The 17,278-nt window shown below is 45.0% G+C and overlaps 2 protein-coding genes across 4 annotated transcripts in view; one reads left to right on the forward strand and one right to left on the reverse strand.

Moving 5' to 3' along the window:
* Positions 1-12,741, forward strand: part of CDCA7L (cell division cycle associated 7 like) — a 37,707-nt gene extending 24,966 nt beyond the window's left edge. For 2 of the 3 annotated variants that reach the window (XM_019727510.3, XM_074340837.2), the window contains exons 3-10: positions 2,230-2,367; positions 5,208-5,591; positions 7,000-7,071; positions 7,167-7,337; positions 8,058-8,183; positions 9,454-9,603; positions 10,606-10,742; positions 11,269-12,741. In XM_019727510.3, the coding sequence (XP_019583069.3) occupies positions 2,230-2,367; positions 5,208-5,591; positions 7,000-7,071; positions 7,167-7,337; positions 8,058-8,183; positions 9,454-9,603; positions 10,606-10,742; positions 11,269-11,299 (1,209 nt within the window). In that variant the 3' untranslated portion in view covers positions 11,300-12,741. The remainder of the gene's footprint in view (positions 1-2,229; positions 2,368-5,207; positions 5,592-6,999; positions 7,072-7,166; positions 7,338-8,057; positions 8,184-9,453; positions 9,604-10,605; positions 10,743-11,268) is intronic. The other variant, XM_019727518.3, reaches the window with a different exon arrangement.
* Positions 11,834-17,278, reverse strand: part of DNAH11 (dynein axonemal heavy chain 11) — a 287,546-nt gene continuing 282,101 nt past the window's right edge. The window contains exons 80-82 of the mRNA XM_088797701.1: positions 14,216-14,328; positions 13,544-13,684; positions 11,834-12,650 (exon numbers count right to left, since the gene is read on the reverse strand). Of these exons, the coding sequence (XP_088653827.1) occupies positions 12,403-12,650; positions 13,544-13,684; positions 14,216-14,328 (502 nt within the window). The 3' untranslated portion in view covers positions 11,834-12,402. The remainder of the gene's footprint in view (positions 12,651-13,543; positions 13,685-14,215; positions 14,329-17,278) is intronic.

Here is a 17,278-nt window from a genome sequence, read left to right on the forward strand (position 1 = left end):
CTGGCTCGGACTGCTTACTTGTGTTGCCCCTTTCCCCTTGTTTCATGCATCCAGCATTCACTGTGAAGAGTACCAATGGGGTGGAATTGAGGCGGGAGGCTTCTCTGCCTTTGTTCAGCCCACCTTCACTTTCCAGTCTGTTTCTTCATGTCACATGAGCTTCAAAGTAAAGGCAACCACTCTGTTAGCTGCTTGTCTGGCCTGTTGTTAGCTTCTGTCCTTGATCCTGGTGACCAAGGCTCCTCACATACTGCCTAGTATTGATTTTAAAGGGTAGCACCCAGGTGCCGGAGAGCAAAGAGCTGTGTGCAGGCTGTTAACCATGAGTGCAGCGAGGCCCTCTGGGGTGGGTATTTGCTTCATATAGACCCACGTTCGAAACATTTTTTACACCCTATGCCATAAGGAGAATAAAAGCATAGGCCTTGATTTAGGACTGCGGCTGAGTTGTTTTTCTCTATCAGAATTGGACACCAAAGACACCGATTTCTCCCAGGCTGACCACTGCCCTGTGAAGCCATCTCAAAGGATGGAAAGAGCTAGAGGACTGGGAGGTGGGAGCTTGCTGCTCCGTGGCAGGATCTAGGCAGGGTACAATGACATTTCCACACAGACCCATTGCTCCAAAGCAGCCTGCCGGGGCCGGCTCAGGGCACCCTGAACCAGATGTTTCCTGCTCTCGGAGGCAGCAGGTTCATGGTGGGTTTCCTTGGGAGCCAGCTGTGCACCATTCTTCCTTAATCATTATTAACCCTGGCCTCCTGCTGCCCCACGCGGACCCCACACACTCAGGATGTGTTTGACCCGTCGGAGAAAAGCTGACCAACTTGCCCGCAGTGTGTGTACCAGTGCTGACACTGGTGTCCCGTAAACACAATTTGAATTTCACTTTAAAGAAACTTCCCGTGTGTGTGTGTGTGTGTGTGTGTGTGTGTGTGTGTGTGTGGTGTGTTTTTTTTCTAAGCAGCTGCACCACAGCTATCAACAAAGGAACAAAGGAATTTAGCTCTGAGCACACTCACTCCAATTACCCATAATAATTCATAGGAGACATTTTTAAGTTTAAAAGAATGCTGGATATGGGCAATTCTTTCTCTATCCCCTTGTAAGTTTTTCCACTGTCTATTATATCTGTTTTTCTTCAGAGATGATCTGAGCACAAAGAAGTATATAATTAAAGTTAGGGAAAGGCATGGGGCGGGGGAGATAAAGATTCTCCAATCAAATGTGGTGTGATGAGGGGTCACTGCTATATCGGGTGTGGGAGGGAGAGATGTCAGAGGCAACCGGGGACACAGACTCCAGCGCTGGCTGCCAGCTTGGAAGGGGCTGTTGGTGCAATTCTTTCTTTTCCCTCTCTGTTCTTTCAAGCATGCCATTTAGAGAGCCCAGTTTCTTTTTATTATTAGTTCAAAGGAAAGACAATGTTGTTATTGGGAAATGCCCTTCTTTTTAAGAGTCAGTCACATAACATCTTTCCTGCTGCTCCCTGCTGCCTCTCATGGTTGCTGGCCTGTAACCAACTGGCAACTCCTGGGGGCTGGCCGAGGGTTGGAGCTTCCCATCAGTCCCCAGAGGCAGTTGGTAAAGCAGCATCTGCAGTCACCTCAGCAGTGGGCGTGTCGGGGAGTGAAAGTCCAGCGCAAACCTGCCGTCTGTGAAAGGGAGGCTGCCCCCCGACTTGGAGGAGATGGGCATTGGGTAGCTGTTAGAAGGGAAAGCCAATGTGGGGTAGGGAGCCAGGTTTCTCCGCACGTCTTCTTCCCACGTGTTTTTGGCTCTTGGGGAAAGCAGACATTCCTGACGGCCAGCCTTGGCAGGAGAAGCTGAATTCCATCTGCACTTACTGGTCACGCAAGAAGCTGATGGAGGCTGTGGACGTTCTGAGTTTTTGAAATCTTTCAACGTATGGGTCTAAGTTTCTGTGAGCTGTAGAAGATTGGTGTATGTGTGTGTGTTTATTGTGGTAAAATGTACATAACATAAAGTTGACCATTTTAATCACTTTTAAGTACAGACAAGCTCCCAGTTTCTTGCCAGCAAGACACTAAATGGCATTAAGTACATTCCAGTGTTGTGCAGCTGTCACCATTATCCATTTGCAGAATGTTTTCATCCTCTCGAACGCAAACTCTGTACCCACTAAATGGTAACTCCCATTGCCCCCCAAGCCCTGGTAACCACTATTCTTCTTTCTGTCTTTGTGGCATATGTGTGTTTTTAATTTAGCAGGATGTGCGCTTCCATTCCAAATACTTCACTGAAGAGCTAAGAAGAATTTTTGTAGAGGACACTGACTCAGAGACGGAAGATTTTGAAGGATTTACGCAGAGTGATCTGAATATAAACAGTAACCCAGAAGGAAAGGTAATAATTATCAACACGAAGAAGTGTGGGTTGTAATATTTTTAGTCCTGTTTCTGAATTGTATTTTTACTTGTAAGAAGTCACTTCACAAATAAAAAGATTTTACTTTATCTTCCACGATTATCTTATAAGCCAGTTAACAGAATACAAAAATTGCTATTCCAAGGTGGATTCCTGGTCTGCCAGTTCGTTATCTGATTAAAAATCCAGGTGTCTTCCCCAGGTGCCTTTGGAGTTTGGGGGGATGTGTTCCAGGTGTCCCTTATCCTTATCAAAGAATTTATTTTAGACTTTCTTGAAGCTCTTTTATCTAAAAAGAGGAAGGTCTATCAGGGAGTAACAAGTTTCTTAAAGGCATTTCTTCTTGTGTGCGAAGTAATGTTCTTGGGTTTGGAGTTCATTTGGCAAGGATTTAGCTGCAGTACACAGCGTTTTCCCTGTGTGTTCTTGCCTGACATGCTTTTTCATGATGAAGACGTGGGCCTGGCTGATCCCTGAGGGCGGTTTGCTCTCGGTGCTCTGCCATCGAGAGACTTGCTGGTTCATCTCTTCCTGTTACTTCATATGTTCAGGCCATTTACTGCAGCCTAGTATTTGAATGTCAGGACTTTTTTGAGGCATAGAAGTGATTTCTGCTGACTGAAAAATAGCATACATTCATTCTTCCAAATCAATGGACCACGTCCTTCTTTGGTATCAAGATAAAGGATAGCGGTTAAGCCTCTTCAGAAGCTCCTAAGGAACCACTTCGGGCTTGGAACCTGTGTCGAAGTTGAAACAAGCGGTAACTAGTAACTAGTAGGTTTGCTTTGTCCTTCACCTTTTCCTAGGGGTCACTTAAGGCCTGAAAGCCCTAATGATCGGCTGCCTTGTTTGATGGTGATTTCTCCCCCCCGCCCCCCCCCCCATGAATAGCAACACAGAACTGTGCCCACCTATTAGGCCCCAACCCTCCCTTGACTTTGTTTCCAGAAGCTGTTCGTGTGGCAGTTCATGTGGCCAGCAAGTCTCCACTTTCTTGCCAACAAAACACTGAGATCCTTCTAAACCTTGATGGGTATCACCTACTCTTAGTGACTTATCTTCTGTTCTTTAGCTGAGTGATGTCTGGTGAGTCAAAGAATTTGTGTTTCCAGCATGGGAAAGTAAATTACTCCCAAAGTCTTTTTTTTTTTTCTCCAAACCCTCACAGTCTATAAATTTAAGGGATGAACTGTGAGATGTTACGTTGACTCTGCTATAACTCACAGCTCCAGGTAGGTCCACTTGAAAATTTTATTTTAAAATTCAGTGACAAAACATGTGCTGTTGCCTCCCTACCCAGACTCCTGCCCAGTGAGAGACCACCTGTGCGGATAAGGGGAGATTCTTCTCCCTTGGTGCTTAGTGGTCTTATAGCCACAGGTGAAACAGCCACAGCAGGGGTGCTGGCCCTGCCCTGTGTTCTTGCCCTCGGGTCTGTGTGTCCACTGGTGTTTTTACAGTTTGCTGTTTCCCTACTTCGGTCCTTCATAGTAAGCCGTTCCACATCCTTGGTAAAGGGTTAGGTGGTGATTATGAAAAACAAGTACAGCCAATCTGGGGGATATTTCCTCTGAAGTTGTTCCAACAGTGTCTCCTAAAATTGGATTCCTCTACAGCCCACCTTTTGAATTCCAAAGCTACTAATGTAGCAAGTTCAGGATATTAAAGGAATATAGATACAGTCAGTACAGTACAGTCTTCTTTCTCTACTTGGTTTGTTGTGGATTAATACATGCACCACAGCTTGGCAGTTGCCTGCATTTCTTTCCTCCCCCTGCCTTATTTTTCCCTTGGGTCCAGCGAGAGTTTGGAGGGTGGTCACTGAGGAAGAAGCAAGGTCATTAACTGAATCCTGGGCCCATCTAAGAGCTGTCTGCTCATCTCCCGGCAGCCCCATAGTCAGGGGTCCCTGACAGAGGTCCCCAGACTCAACTTTCCAACATGTGGTCAAGGAAGGATGTCCAGGAGATAGCCTTGATCTCAATATTTAAACCTGTTTCTGTTATTGCTAGGAGTACCCTCGCATCTGCCATGTATCTACTGTCACCTGGGTAATGTCACCTGCCATTGCTTTCTGTTCTCACAGTCTCCTCATGTGTAAAACCAAGTTACGTTTTAATGCAGGAGACCGATACCAAGTGGGGTTTGGAAATTGGGGGTGAGAATTTCCTGAGCTGACTGAATGGTCCACAAACCTGCAGAGCTGTGTCCCTTGACTCCGGCCCTTGGCTCTGCCCTTACAGAAAAGGGAGGGACACTTCCCTTGGAGTGAGGGCCTGTCGTGTCCTGTCGTGACCCCAGCAGCAGCTTACCTGCCTGCTCCTTGGTCACTTCACTGAGGTGAAGTCAGCTCTCCCCCTTTTGCTCCTGGGTCCGATTCCTGCTACTTGGGGCAGAGAGGTTTTTTTTTCCCTTCTCTAGGCACTCCCATTTCCATCTGAAGATGACTCATGTCACACACACCCTTTTCTTTGACTGTTCCTCATGTTACTTGGCTTCCAGATGTGCCATCCTGGCTGTTCCACTGTGGAGGTGTCCACTTTGTCGGTGTTTTGCTTCCAGCCCAAGTCTCTGGGTGGAACCCTGTGTGCCAGTGGCGGGGCTGGGGCAGCGTGCAGCAACAGGGCCCGCTCTTGGTTTCATTCATCCGCAAATGATTTGAACGTGGAACTGAAGAGTTCAGACAGAACTAATCACAGGAAGGGGAATCTTGCTGCTGTTCATTTTTTTCCTAAAATAATGTCCGAGTGGTTTTAAAGGTCTCTTTTTGAAAGTCTGTTATAGACAACGTCTCTGTTTTTTTCTCATTTTGTTAGTGCGACGAGTCAGATTTGAATGATGATGATAAAGCATCGTTAGAGGGTGAGGAAGAGGAAGAGGAAGAGGAAGAAGAAGAAAAGGTGGCACCTAGAAGGAGGAGGCCTAGAAGAAGTAGTATTGGTCTTCGAGTAGCCTTGCAGTTCCCCGCCAAGAAACTGGCAAAAAAATCCGATCAAAACAGTTGTTCTGAGCCGCTGTTTTCCAGCTCCCACTTACAGGACAATAAAAAAGCAATTCTTGGGAGAAAGAAAAGCTGTAGACAGGGGAAGGAAAGGGAAGATTCTGCCTCTGAGTCTGAGGATGACTCCCGGGATGAGGGCCAGGAGACCTCGGACGCGCTGCTGAAAAGGACCATGAACATCAAGGAGAACAAAGCCATGGTAAGGCCCTGCGTCCTGACCGCAGCCGCCGAGCCACACAGACTGGGCCTTTACAGCGCTTGCTGCTTTGGCTTCTGTCAGGAAAGCTCCTCTGGGTAGTGTGTGTCCATTCTCTTTTCCTGAACCCCACGCAGTTCTTACTGGATAGCTCTGGTTTGAGACCAGAGACTCCTCGCACCATTTTTAGCCGCCCCCACTGTGCCGTGAGCTAATGCTGCTTACTGTTTATTAAGTGAAGTTCTAAGCATGTACTGGGACTGGAGATGAGGGGCTGGAGGACTGACGTGTTCCCAGCAGCAAGAAGCAAAGTGTAAACAGAATGCTAGGAAGCCCACTTAAGAGTTGCAATGGGCAGGGCAGGCTTTCAACCCAGAAACCTCTCCCCTGTGACGACCTGCTGTGGTTTCCAGACGGCATCTGAAGGATGGAAAGAGGTCTGGGTAGTAAAACAAACTGAACTTTAAAATGTCTTCACTAGAATAATTACTAGAACAAGGTGAAATCTTTATTAGGTATCGTTTTTCTGTATATGGTCAATAACTATTGTTTGCTTCGTAATTCTGTATATGCAGAATTAAAAAAGTAACTACCAGTCATAATCACTTCTAACCATTTTGGTGTATTTTTTTCTCTCTGATATTTTCTTTTACAATGTAATGTTAATGATACTGTATACACAATCGTATGTATCTGATAAGTTAAGAAAATACAAGGCTTACTTTGGGGTAAAACTTATCCCACAACACAGTTTTTATTATTATTATCTAAGGGAAGTTCTTAGCACTGTGTCCGTCTGCATCTTCAAGAAACTGTGTTCTTCCTGATCTTTTAGTGAGTGACACCTGTACACTTGTATAAACCTAAAACTAAAAAGAATCCTAATGAAATCGCCTGGTTGGTATATTAATGCCTGTTACTTGGTGTGGTTAGGTGTTTATTTGGGCATATTTTCAGAAGTTATTTTTATTGATGAGAACTGAATCAGTTTTTGTTTGGAGCTCTAAATGCCTGTCCGCATGATCTCGTTGAGAGTGCTTTCTGTTTTGTACATGATGAAACTTGATTCAGGTGTGTCAATAATGTCCCAGGGTCACAGTGCCCGGTCAGGACTCCAAACCTGATGCCCCAGGCCTTGGTCATCCAGGACAGTTTTCATCGTGTCACGTCCTTAGAACATGAGGAATGGGCGTAGATTTTATTCCTATGAATGAGGATATCAGCATCTCACCTCTGGAGATAAAAAGCTTTCCATGTGAGGTGAACATGACAGCCGCTGTTGAGCTCTTCACGTAACCTGCTGCCGTCAAGTGTCTCATGGCTGCAAAACTGAAGACTTGGGGTACAGTGGTAGATGAACTAGATTTGGCAGTACTGATGTCCGATCCTTTCTTTTCGTTTTGAACTTCAGCTCGCGCAGTTATTGGCGGAACTGAACTCCATGCCAGATTTCTTCCCCGTGCGCACCCCGAGCTCGGCTTCTGTAAGTGGAACTCCTTACAGTTATTTAATCCCGTCCTGTGGACACAGTGCGTTCCAGAAAGCACCCAGCTGCGTATGTCTTGCTCTTGCTTTCAGAAGAAGAAGACTGTGAGGCGGGCCTTCTCCGAGGGGCAGATCGCGCGGCGGATGAACCCCACCCGGAGCGCACGGCCGCCCGAGAAGTTCGCATTGGAGAACTTCACGGTCTCAGCCGCCAAGTTTGCAGAAGAGTTTTACAGTTTCCGGAGGAGGAAGACAATCAGTGGGGTATTTTCTGACCATAGTAAACCACTTATTCTTTGTCGGAGCCAGGGTCCTCATCACAGACACCCCGGGGCTGGTTAAAGGTGCTGACTGAGGTGCTGCCTGGGTCTGCCGCAGCTGAGAATTTGCCTTTCTGCTCAGTCCCAGGTGGTGCTGCTGGGACCACACTCTGAGAAGAACCCCTGCACTAAGCTGTCTGCCACCCAGAGTCCTTCATCTAAGCCGAGCTGAGGAGCAGCTCAGTGGTTAGGACCCCAACTTGATCTCCACAGGAGGCAGTACAGGCCTGTGAATAGCTCCAAGTGGCTCTGTGGTTCTGCCTGGGGGAGAGTACAGTGATTCCTCCTAGCCTTTGTTTTAGGAGTAAGGCATTTCAAGTGCCTTCAGTCTGGAGCGAGACACTTTGGACCGTTCCCCTTTGTGGGTTTGGCTGTTCAGCCTGGTTCACTTCCAGTCCTCAAGAGTTTACAGCAGGTGCCCATTGATGAGGCAGGTAAAACCTGAGCTGCTCGTTTATTGTTATATCACCTTGCCATGAAGGGCGCTCGGCACTGTGTGGCAGGAGCTCAGTCAGTGACTTGATAAATGAGTGATTCCAGGGAAATAGGAAGCGGACGTGGCTAACACCAATGGTGCTAGAACGCTGAGAGTTTACAATTTCTTACTGTTTTTTTAACCACTCAGAATATCTTATGCCAGGTTCCGCGTTGGCTCCTTTTGTAGGGGAAGTGCCGGGGGTATAGACGGCGTCACCGTATATCTTCTTTTCGGCCAGTGGAGGACATCACTGAAGAGGACTTAGAAAATGTTGCCCTAACTGTTCGAGATAAAATCTACGATAAAGTTCTGGTAAGTTACACATGACAGATAATTCACATGATTGTGATTCTTATTGGGAATCCAAGGCACCGGTGTTTCAAATCCTGCATTGTTTTTTTAACTGTATCTGGGCTCACGCCTTGTGTCAGCTCCCCGGATTGGAGGGTCAGCTGGAACTGGGGAAGGGAAGATGGCTACGGTGTTTCCCCGAAATAAGACCTAGTCGGACAGTCAGCTCTAATGCGTCTTTTGGAGCAAAAATTAATATAAGGCCCAGTCTTATTTTACTATAATATAAGACTGGGTCTTTATAATATAATATAATAAAGACCCGGTCTTATATTAATTTTTGCTCCAAAAGACGCATTCAAGCTGATTGTCCGGCTAGGTCTTACTTTCAGAGAAACACGTTAGGATGGTTCAGTGCAGGAATTCTCAGGGGCGAGGTTTCTCTGGGGAATGCGTAGTATTGGGGTGGGGGTGGGAAAACAGCTATTTATAATCGTTAAAGATTAAATATTTATATACTTTTGTGTGTTTTAAACGGAAAAAATAATGCGCTTTTTGGTTAATATAACCACAGAAACTAAAGTTTGAGAGACTATCTGGTTGGTAGGAGGTGGGTTAAAATTTCCTTTAAATGGTGATTTAGAGGGAGGCTTTGTGTTGTTTTGCATGTGAAGTAGGTATATACCTCCCTATGCCTCGGTGCCTTCTATAAAATGAGGTAATAGTCTCATGGTTAGTAAATATGAGCTGAACCTGGTCAGTCTGTGCCCTTTACCTCTTCTACAACAGTCAGCAGTGTTTTTGGTTTTTCTTGTTAGATAAGTAATGGGATACAGTCTTAAGGTAGTATTACAGTGTTTTTAGTTTAATTGTTAACATTTTAAAACCAAGAGATTTTATACTGAAAATACCCAGACCAGCAGGACACAGTCAGAGCTGAGTTGCTGCTGCCCAGGGCTCAGTGTCCCTCTGTCGCCCTCTATGGGCTCTGACCCTCCTCCTCCTAAATGATCCCTGGTCTCTGATCATGTGTCCACCTGATGGTTTCATTTCTTCAGCCTTCCTGCTCAGTCAGTCTCCTGTGCCCTGATATGCTTCTCTGGCCCCAGAACTCACAGAGTGCTTACCAGCTATCGGAGGGTGCCATGGTTTGTACCAGAGAAGCGATGCTGCTTGATTCTAGGAGAGGGGCGGTGCGTCTTTGTGCTTTTAGGAGTGTGCCTGACAGCATGTGGCCTCGTGGGCATCACTGTACATCCATGTTCCCCAACTCACCACCTTCTCTCCTCAGGGTAACACTTGTCATCAGTGTCGGCAGAAGACCACCGACACCAAGACTGTGTGTCGGAACCAGGGCTGCGGCGGGGTGCGAGGACAGTTCTGTGGGCCGTGCCTGCGGAATCGCTACGGGGAGGACGTGCGATCAGCCCTGCTGGACCCGGTAGGAGCAGCGTTCCCATTTGTCCTGAATTGTATTGGGGAGGGGAAGCCTGAAGAGGGGCTCCCTGCCCTTTACCAGGGACCTAGAGCTGCAGAGTTCTGGGTTCTGGAGAGCCCTCACCACCCGCCTCCCTCTACACCATAACATGCTAGGAGAAATGAAGAATAGGCTTCCCTGAAAAGGGAGCAAGCTGACCAACAGGACAGGACAAGAGATTGCATTGGGTTTTCCAGAGTCGGAGCCAAGCTTTCTTACTTGTCTGGTTCGTCTAGGTGAAGCCGTGTCCATTGGCTCCAGCAGCATGCTTTCCTGGGCCAGGCGTGTCACAGTGTCGGGTGCATTGTGTGGGCCCAGCACTGCTCTAAGGTTTCACATCTATTAGTGCAGATGACTTTATCTCAGTTATTCATTTACCCTTGTGAAGTAGGTATATACCTCCCTATGCCTCGGTGCCTTCTGTAAAATGGGATACTAGTCTCATGGTTAGTAAATATGAGCTTGAACCTGGGCAGACTGCTCTTAACCTCTTCTACAGCAGTCATAAGGGTATACGCTGGCCCCGGTTTGCAGATGACTGAACTGCCACTCAGGTTAAATTAACAATGATCTCACAAGTGGGAAGTGGAAGAACTAGCATTCATACCCAGGTCTCACTGATCTTTGGGAAACCCTGTGCTTCTAGAACCAGGAAAACCAGTGCTCGAATCCCCAGATGTGTAACCCGTCCAGCTGTATGGGGCCCTGCACTTGGTCTAATACTGCTGAAATTCTCCCAAATTTTTGAACAGGTATCTATTAGTTATGTCAACTGCTCCTAAAACCAACATTTGTCATGTGTGACCAAGCTTTCTGGGCCTTTTTGAAACAGTAAGAGGGAGGAGACAGCTAGATAATCCTTCCCCCGTGAATAAAGATTGGAGAAGAGATTCAGGCTTGATCAGAACCTTGCCTTGCCAGAGCTTGCAGATAATGGGGGAATTGCTGCTGTCACTTCTCTCCTAGAGTTGGATGTGTCCCCCGTGCCGTGGGATCTGTAATTGCAGTTACTGCCGGAAGCGGGATGGCCGCTGTGCCACGGGGATCCTCATTCATCTGGCCAAGTTTTACGGTTACAATAACGTTAAGGAGTATCTGGAGAGGTAAGTCTTACAAATCAAAACTGAAGGTGGTTGTCTCAGGTCCAGCAGGACAGATTCTCTAGGCAGGTAGTGGTTGCCTCATTTCAGGCTGATTCTTATAGGCCACCTAGCGTGCCATCCATTCTGTATCTCTGCATTGAAAAAGCTCAGGACTGATGTTTTTCCCAATTAGGAAATTCCCCCCGTGGCTAGAATTCTCAGTTTGGTTATTGCCTGGAGCCACTGTGTGTCCTCATTGGGTAAAACAAATGGAGCATACTAGACAGGGGCGGAGGCACTCTGACCCCACTGGGCAGAGAGGTTTGGGGAATGTGCACTTAGGACGTGGTTATCTCATTCTGCAGACAGGAGGTGGAATTGGGGTCCACAGCAAACCCTAAAGTGCAGTTTTAGAAAGAGGCAAGTCACACTTGGGGCCTGCAGGATCCATTATTTAAACCTAAGGAGTCAGGACTGACCAAGTAACAGAAGATCTACGTTTGGCTTTGTCCTCTCCTCCCACTAACACTTCCCATCTTTTTCTCAGCTTACAAAAGCAGCTGGTAGAAGATAATTAAAAGAAGAACCAGCCAACTCAGCGTATTCTAACAAGACATGCCATATGTACCATTCGTGCCTAAGATTTCTTAACAGTTGTGTTTTTATACAGAAATTCTTTGTAGATCTTAAATACTTAATTTTTTTAAGATTGTTTATATGCTTACAAAGATTTCTCAGGAGGACAGGTAAACACCTCAAGGAATCGATATATATATATATATATATGTGTGTGTGTGTGTATACACAGGCCTGTTTGAATTGTTAAAAGCATCTATAGATGATTAAAAAGCACAATTAAAGTTCAGGTAAGTTCCAGAGAAAACATTGTATTAGTAGCTCTGGCCTTTGACACTGTTTAATTATCGATGTTGCTTTGATCTTTTACCTCCCAATAAGTAATTCTAGGCCAAGTTTTTACAGGGGTTATGTCCCCTTTAGTTTGCCTTATCCTGACCATAGGTCAAACCACGTAGTATAACCTGTTCTGGGTGATGGAAAATTTACGTTGAAGAATGTTCCCCTAAATTACAAAGTGCAATTAACCACAGAACTTTACTAGAGTTTTATTTTTATTAAAACTTGAATGAACAAAAAGTGGACTGTAACATTACCAACACTGGAGCCTCAGAGCACTGCTGGCTAGCAGCTGCTGCTTTGCTCAGGATTCACCTGCCGCCTGGGGCCAGTTGCTTCTATATTTTAAAAGAACATAAGGGTTCATTTAAAAAGATTTTGGTTAAACATCTACAAGAACTAAAATTCCACTCACTGACAGGGAGACTTCCAACCCCGTTGTTTTGGAGATTGTATGTCTGTCTGTTCAATGGAACCTTAATAACAATGTGAGAGATACTGTAGTTTTTATGGGAGGGGGACTGGGGAAAGCTGAAAAGCGATAAACAGAAAGAGTCCAGTATATTTTTTTTCCCTACATTGCCTTCCTTTTTTACCCCTTCTCTACTTTTTAAGGCTGGTGTTTTAAAAAAATTAATGCACGTTTATAAGTTACGGAAGCTGGAATGTGTTTCATGCCTCAGTAGACTAAGTTAATATGCGTGGGAACAGTGCAGTAACAAGAAAATCCTCACTGTCTTGCTGTCGAGGCTGCAGGATGTCCCCTCTATGCTTCTAGCAATAGAGCCACACCTGCCAGAACCCATTTGGCCGTCTTCTCTTTGCTCTTCAACCTGAAGGTCCAGACATAGTTGGGGCCCCTCCTTTTGGTTTTGTACACGGGACACTCATAGGTGTGTTTGGTGTCCTGTCTGTCCATGGGTACGGCTTTTGCAAAGATGACGGGCATCACAGACGTCAGCTCCTTGAGGCGGGCTTCCACAATGGTTCCTGACTGGATGTCCCATCTTGCACCTGCAGCAGAAACAAGGGTGGCAATGGTGGGGCGTGTCGAGACCGATCTTATAGTTTGTGGAGGCAATAAACATTCTGGTTTTGTCATGTTCCTCCTTGTCAGTGCTTCTTTACTGAGCCGGCCCAATGCTGAGATACTTGCTACCTGGGTACTGTGTAAGCAGACCGTCGCTCTCATGCTGAACACCTACACTTTCTTAGGAAAACCGATTCCATAACAATCCGGACACCGGGAAGCAAACTACTTTGCCCTGACTTTTAACCAAATGTGAATTTGAATGTTTAGAGACAGTATAAGAAGTCTCTAATTCACCACGTTCCCTCTCCACTATACCTTTTCTTATGCCGATTTCAGGTACCTCATTTACCCTGTCTTTGAACTTGTGGCCCTTGCTCTACTGTGAAAAAAAGAGCATCTCGGCAAAAACTGGGATAAGACAAAACATCTTGCAGAATAAATGTATGGCCAAATAAATTTGGAAAACATTGCAGACTCTACCCATCCCCTCTTAGAGGTTTGCAATGTGCACTGACATGTTAAAGGCATGGAGAAGTGTTGCAATAAAATAGAGTGAGAAAAGAAAGATTTTGAATTGATTATATTGAAAAGCACAATAAATTCAGTGAAGGTCTTAAACTACCATGTGGCATTAACATCAGATATATGTACAAATTTAAATGATAGCCATCACCCTAAATGCCTTCAAGTTTGGCTCACATTGAACGCACCTCCTGGCATTTAAATTTAAAATCAGGAAACAAGGCAAGTCACCACTAGCGCGAGTGACTGAATGCTGAGAAACAGAATTAAAAAAGGAGAAATACCAACTTCAGCCTCAGTAAGAAAGGTCCTTAACTGAATATCCCTGCATGTATGCCTTGGGGTGTCTCACCTTCCATGAGGAGCCCATGCAGATATGCACCTTCCCTTGGGGGGTGTCCATAATCTTCCTTCATTTTTTTGGTAACATCAACAGTCAGGCACATTTTATCCAGGGGCCACTCGTTTTTTCGAGCCATGGTCTGCATGATTGCTTTGGGAGGAGAAGGAACAGGGGTTGGCTAGGATACAGTTGTACGCAAGGTTTCCAGCAGCCACTACCTGAGTGAGGCATGCTTGGGTCCCACACAGTTCTTAGGTATTTGCGTGTGGCTGCATTAGAGCAAGGGTTGACAAACTAAGTAAGGCCCGCAGGACAACCTCAGCTTTTGTAAATGCATTTTCCCTGAACAGTCCCACCGTTATGTACTGTCTGTAGTGGCTTTGGCACCATCATGGCAGAGAGGAGCCCCTGTGAAAGAGACCATGTGGCCCTTGGCAGATAACATGCTAGCATGAACCACCTCCCACCTCACTGGACTACTCCTGGGCGTCCTTCCCTGGCACTGCTGTTCTGCCTGGAATTGTATTTCCTCTGTGGTTGACACTCTCTCGTCCTCTTTTCTATAACGGCTACTGCATGAGGCCTAGTGAGCAGGGCGGGGAGAGTCCAGGTAAAGGTAGGCCGGAGTTCTGCTAGGGGTGTGGTTCTGTCAGCATCGGGCTGCTCTGCCCTAGGCCTCACCAGTTAAGAAGGACTGGGGGTTGAAGAAGCCAGAGAGCCACACCACAGCGGGAAGGGCGAGATCATGTGTCCAAGTATCCAGTTCTCGGCATCGTAAGAGGAGGTCATTAAACCTGGTTAATAGACCATAAGAAGAAATGAGCTTGCATTTTAGTAATACAGAAATTTCCCAGTAAGATGTAGGAGATTCTGGGGAGGGGTAGTGATAGAGAGGTACGCCAATGATATCCAGTATAATTTGCAGAACTTTGTACCTTTAAAGGGCCAGAAGCTTTTCCTGTAAAGTTTTTTTTATATCTCACAGCTATTACCATTAGGGATGAGAAACACTGGGCAATGTGGAAAATTTGTCACCATTTTTCTGGGCCAATGTTTAGAGCCTCCTAGACTACACAGGTGATCTGTGTATGATCTGGGCTGACAAGTGCCAACATGGAGGTACGTACAGGGTACTGAGAACACACAGGAAAGAACACCCATGTGTGTGTCTGAGCATGGGGAGGGAAGACTGCTATGAGTCACTAGACCAGAGCTGCCAGGAAAGGTAGAGGCAATCGAGCATAGAACAACAGTGTTCTCACGTGTGATAATCACCTGAAAGCAGGAAAGGTTAGTATAAGGTGGTTTTATCCATTGCATGCCTGTGGTTTGAGATACTGCCATTTTTACACAGGTTCTCTCATCGCATCAGCACAATTTTGCAAGGTAGGAAGTATCTACAAGTTACCTATGAGGAAGCCGACTCACTGGCTAAGAAAAATGGACTTTGATAAAATTAGGAGACACGTGAAACATTGAAATGCAGGTTTCAGGGCCGCTAAAAACTGGGAAAATGGAGCCAGGGGTATGAGATGCAGCACAGGAAGAACAGGCCAACATAAAAGCCGGCAAAACGGTTCTCCAGAGTGAGGGCCACTTGGACTAGCCCTGAAGTTTTCTGGGACCTGGTTTGGGCCAGAGCTGACGAAGCGGGGAGGGGAATGAGAAATGAACCCACAAAGCACCCCTGCAGGAAACATCTGCCTGAGCCTGGGCTGTGAAGGAGGAAAGGCTGTAAACTTGTTCAAACTTGGGTCACCACAAGGAAAATTCCTGCCGGCTTAGAATGTGGCCCTGCCCCATGTTACAAATCACTGGTGTAGGGGAAACATAAAGATAGATAGATAACAGAAAACAGGCAAAGAACAGGAAAAACAACAGTAGAAAGACTTTATCTCAAAATGTTGCCACAAGAAGATAACCATTGCACCCAATTTGCAACAAGTTTTTTAAAAAAATGAAGTGACCACTTGTATAAACAAGATCGTTCAGAAGTGGTCAGGTTAAGAAAAAGGAAATTAAGTTGGAAGTTTTCAGAAGCAGAGGAAACACTGATAGAAATATAAGCAAAAGTAGCATAAGGTAGAATACTAAGAAAAGCAAATGGAAATAAAGATTGAGAGTGAAAATAAGATGAAAGCTAAAATGAAACCACATATTTACTACAATTTAGAAAAATTTGAGTTTTCCCAAATTACAAATTTGAACCTGTATAGAAGGACATAACTGTTTCAAAAAGTTTGGCACAGAATATATATCTTAGTACAGACTGAAGCTAAGGGAATCCGACACATGGTCTTTTATAAAGGGAAAGATTGTGTCGGTTTCAGGTGCCTCTATGTAGCAGTATTTGATCAGAGAGTAGAGATGCCTACAAGCCCTCCAACAATGTATGGGTTAATATTCTTTTAATGCGCCAAACTGTCATTGGAGTATAAAGACAGCTGATTGTATGGCATGAAAAACAGCAAATCCAACAAACAGGAACATTGACAACTCAGGAAATAGGAATCTGAAAGAAAGACTGAATAAGTGTGTTTAAATTCCAGAGAAAGAAAAAGAATAATAGTCATAAAAACAAAAACAGGAAATTAAGAAACTAGGTCAGGTACTTCCTCCCCAAATATAAACAACTTGGAGCGGACAATGGATTTCGGACAATGAAAAATTTTAAAAATTAAGAGGAGAAATGGACCAGAGACAACTGAAGAGATCTTGGAGATCACCCAGAACTGACAGAATCAACCAGAATAAAGCAGACACACAAATTGAAAATGTGAGAGTTCAGGTAGATAAATAACGAGAATGGGGAAGGCAATATTTGGAGAAATAAGAGCTAAAAATTTTTCAGAGTGGAGGCAGCAGATGGGCTCAGCATAAGGTAAAAAGTAGGGATATGTTTTTAAAAGTCCACACCTAAATTCAGCAGCACATTGCAGGCCATTAAGTATAAAGAGAAAAGCCCTAAGTTCCCAGCGAGAATAGATGAGTTATGTAGAAATGACAAGTATATTTAAGAACAGACTCATTAGCTATTATAAATGCCAGAAGTCGATGGAGTTATGACTGAAATTCTGAGAGAAAAAGAATTGTATCCTAGAATTCTACATACAGGTCAACTATCAAGAGCAAGAGTGCAGTGAAGAGAATTCTGACAAAAAGAATACCATTTCCTCCCCACCCCATTCACTGAAAGCCCTGTTGTACATTTTATCCTTTCGTAAAAAGAAAAGGGCCCAGAGCAGAGGAGCCCAGGAGACGCAAACACAATGAGAAAGCAATATATGTTAAAGCCAAAATAATTACTGACTATAAACAAAACAAAAATACTGTGGTTTAAAATAAAGTTGATCTACAATTCCAGAACAGAGGAGGCTGATGTTCAGAGAGAGATTGAAATGTCTACAGGAAAGTGTTGACTTGACATTGTGTTTGAAAAATCAAAAGTGTGTATGTTACAATGGAAAGGGTCTCCACGAAAATAGGAACTGTCCAGGGGTAAATATGGAATAAATAAAACTATTAAACTAACAGAAGTCAGAAAAGGTTGGAAAAAAAAGAAGAGAAACACAGAAATTAGAAAGCACAAAATAAAATGGTGGAAATAAGTCCAACGTTATCGTATAAAATTTAAGTGTGAGTACAACTTTTTGATTGGAGATACAGTGTTTGATTTGGGGTATTCGTAGTGTTAATAGATCCAGTGAGGCTCTGCTCCCCCTTCCCTGCTGTGTTCTGTGCTGT

This window comes from Rhinolophus sinicus, chromosome 4 (assembly GCF_057876585.1).
Source record: "Rhinolophus sinicus isolate RSI-liver-muscle chromosome 4, RSI-T2T, whole genome shotgun sequence".
In the NCBI taxonomy this organism is placed as follows: domain Eukaryota; kingdom Metazoa; phylum Chordata; class Mammalia; order Chiroptera; family Rhinolophidae; genus Rhinolophus; species Rhinolophus sinicus.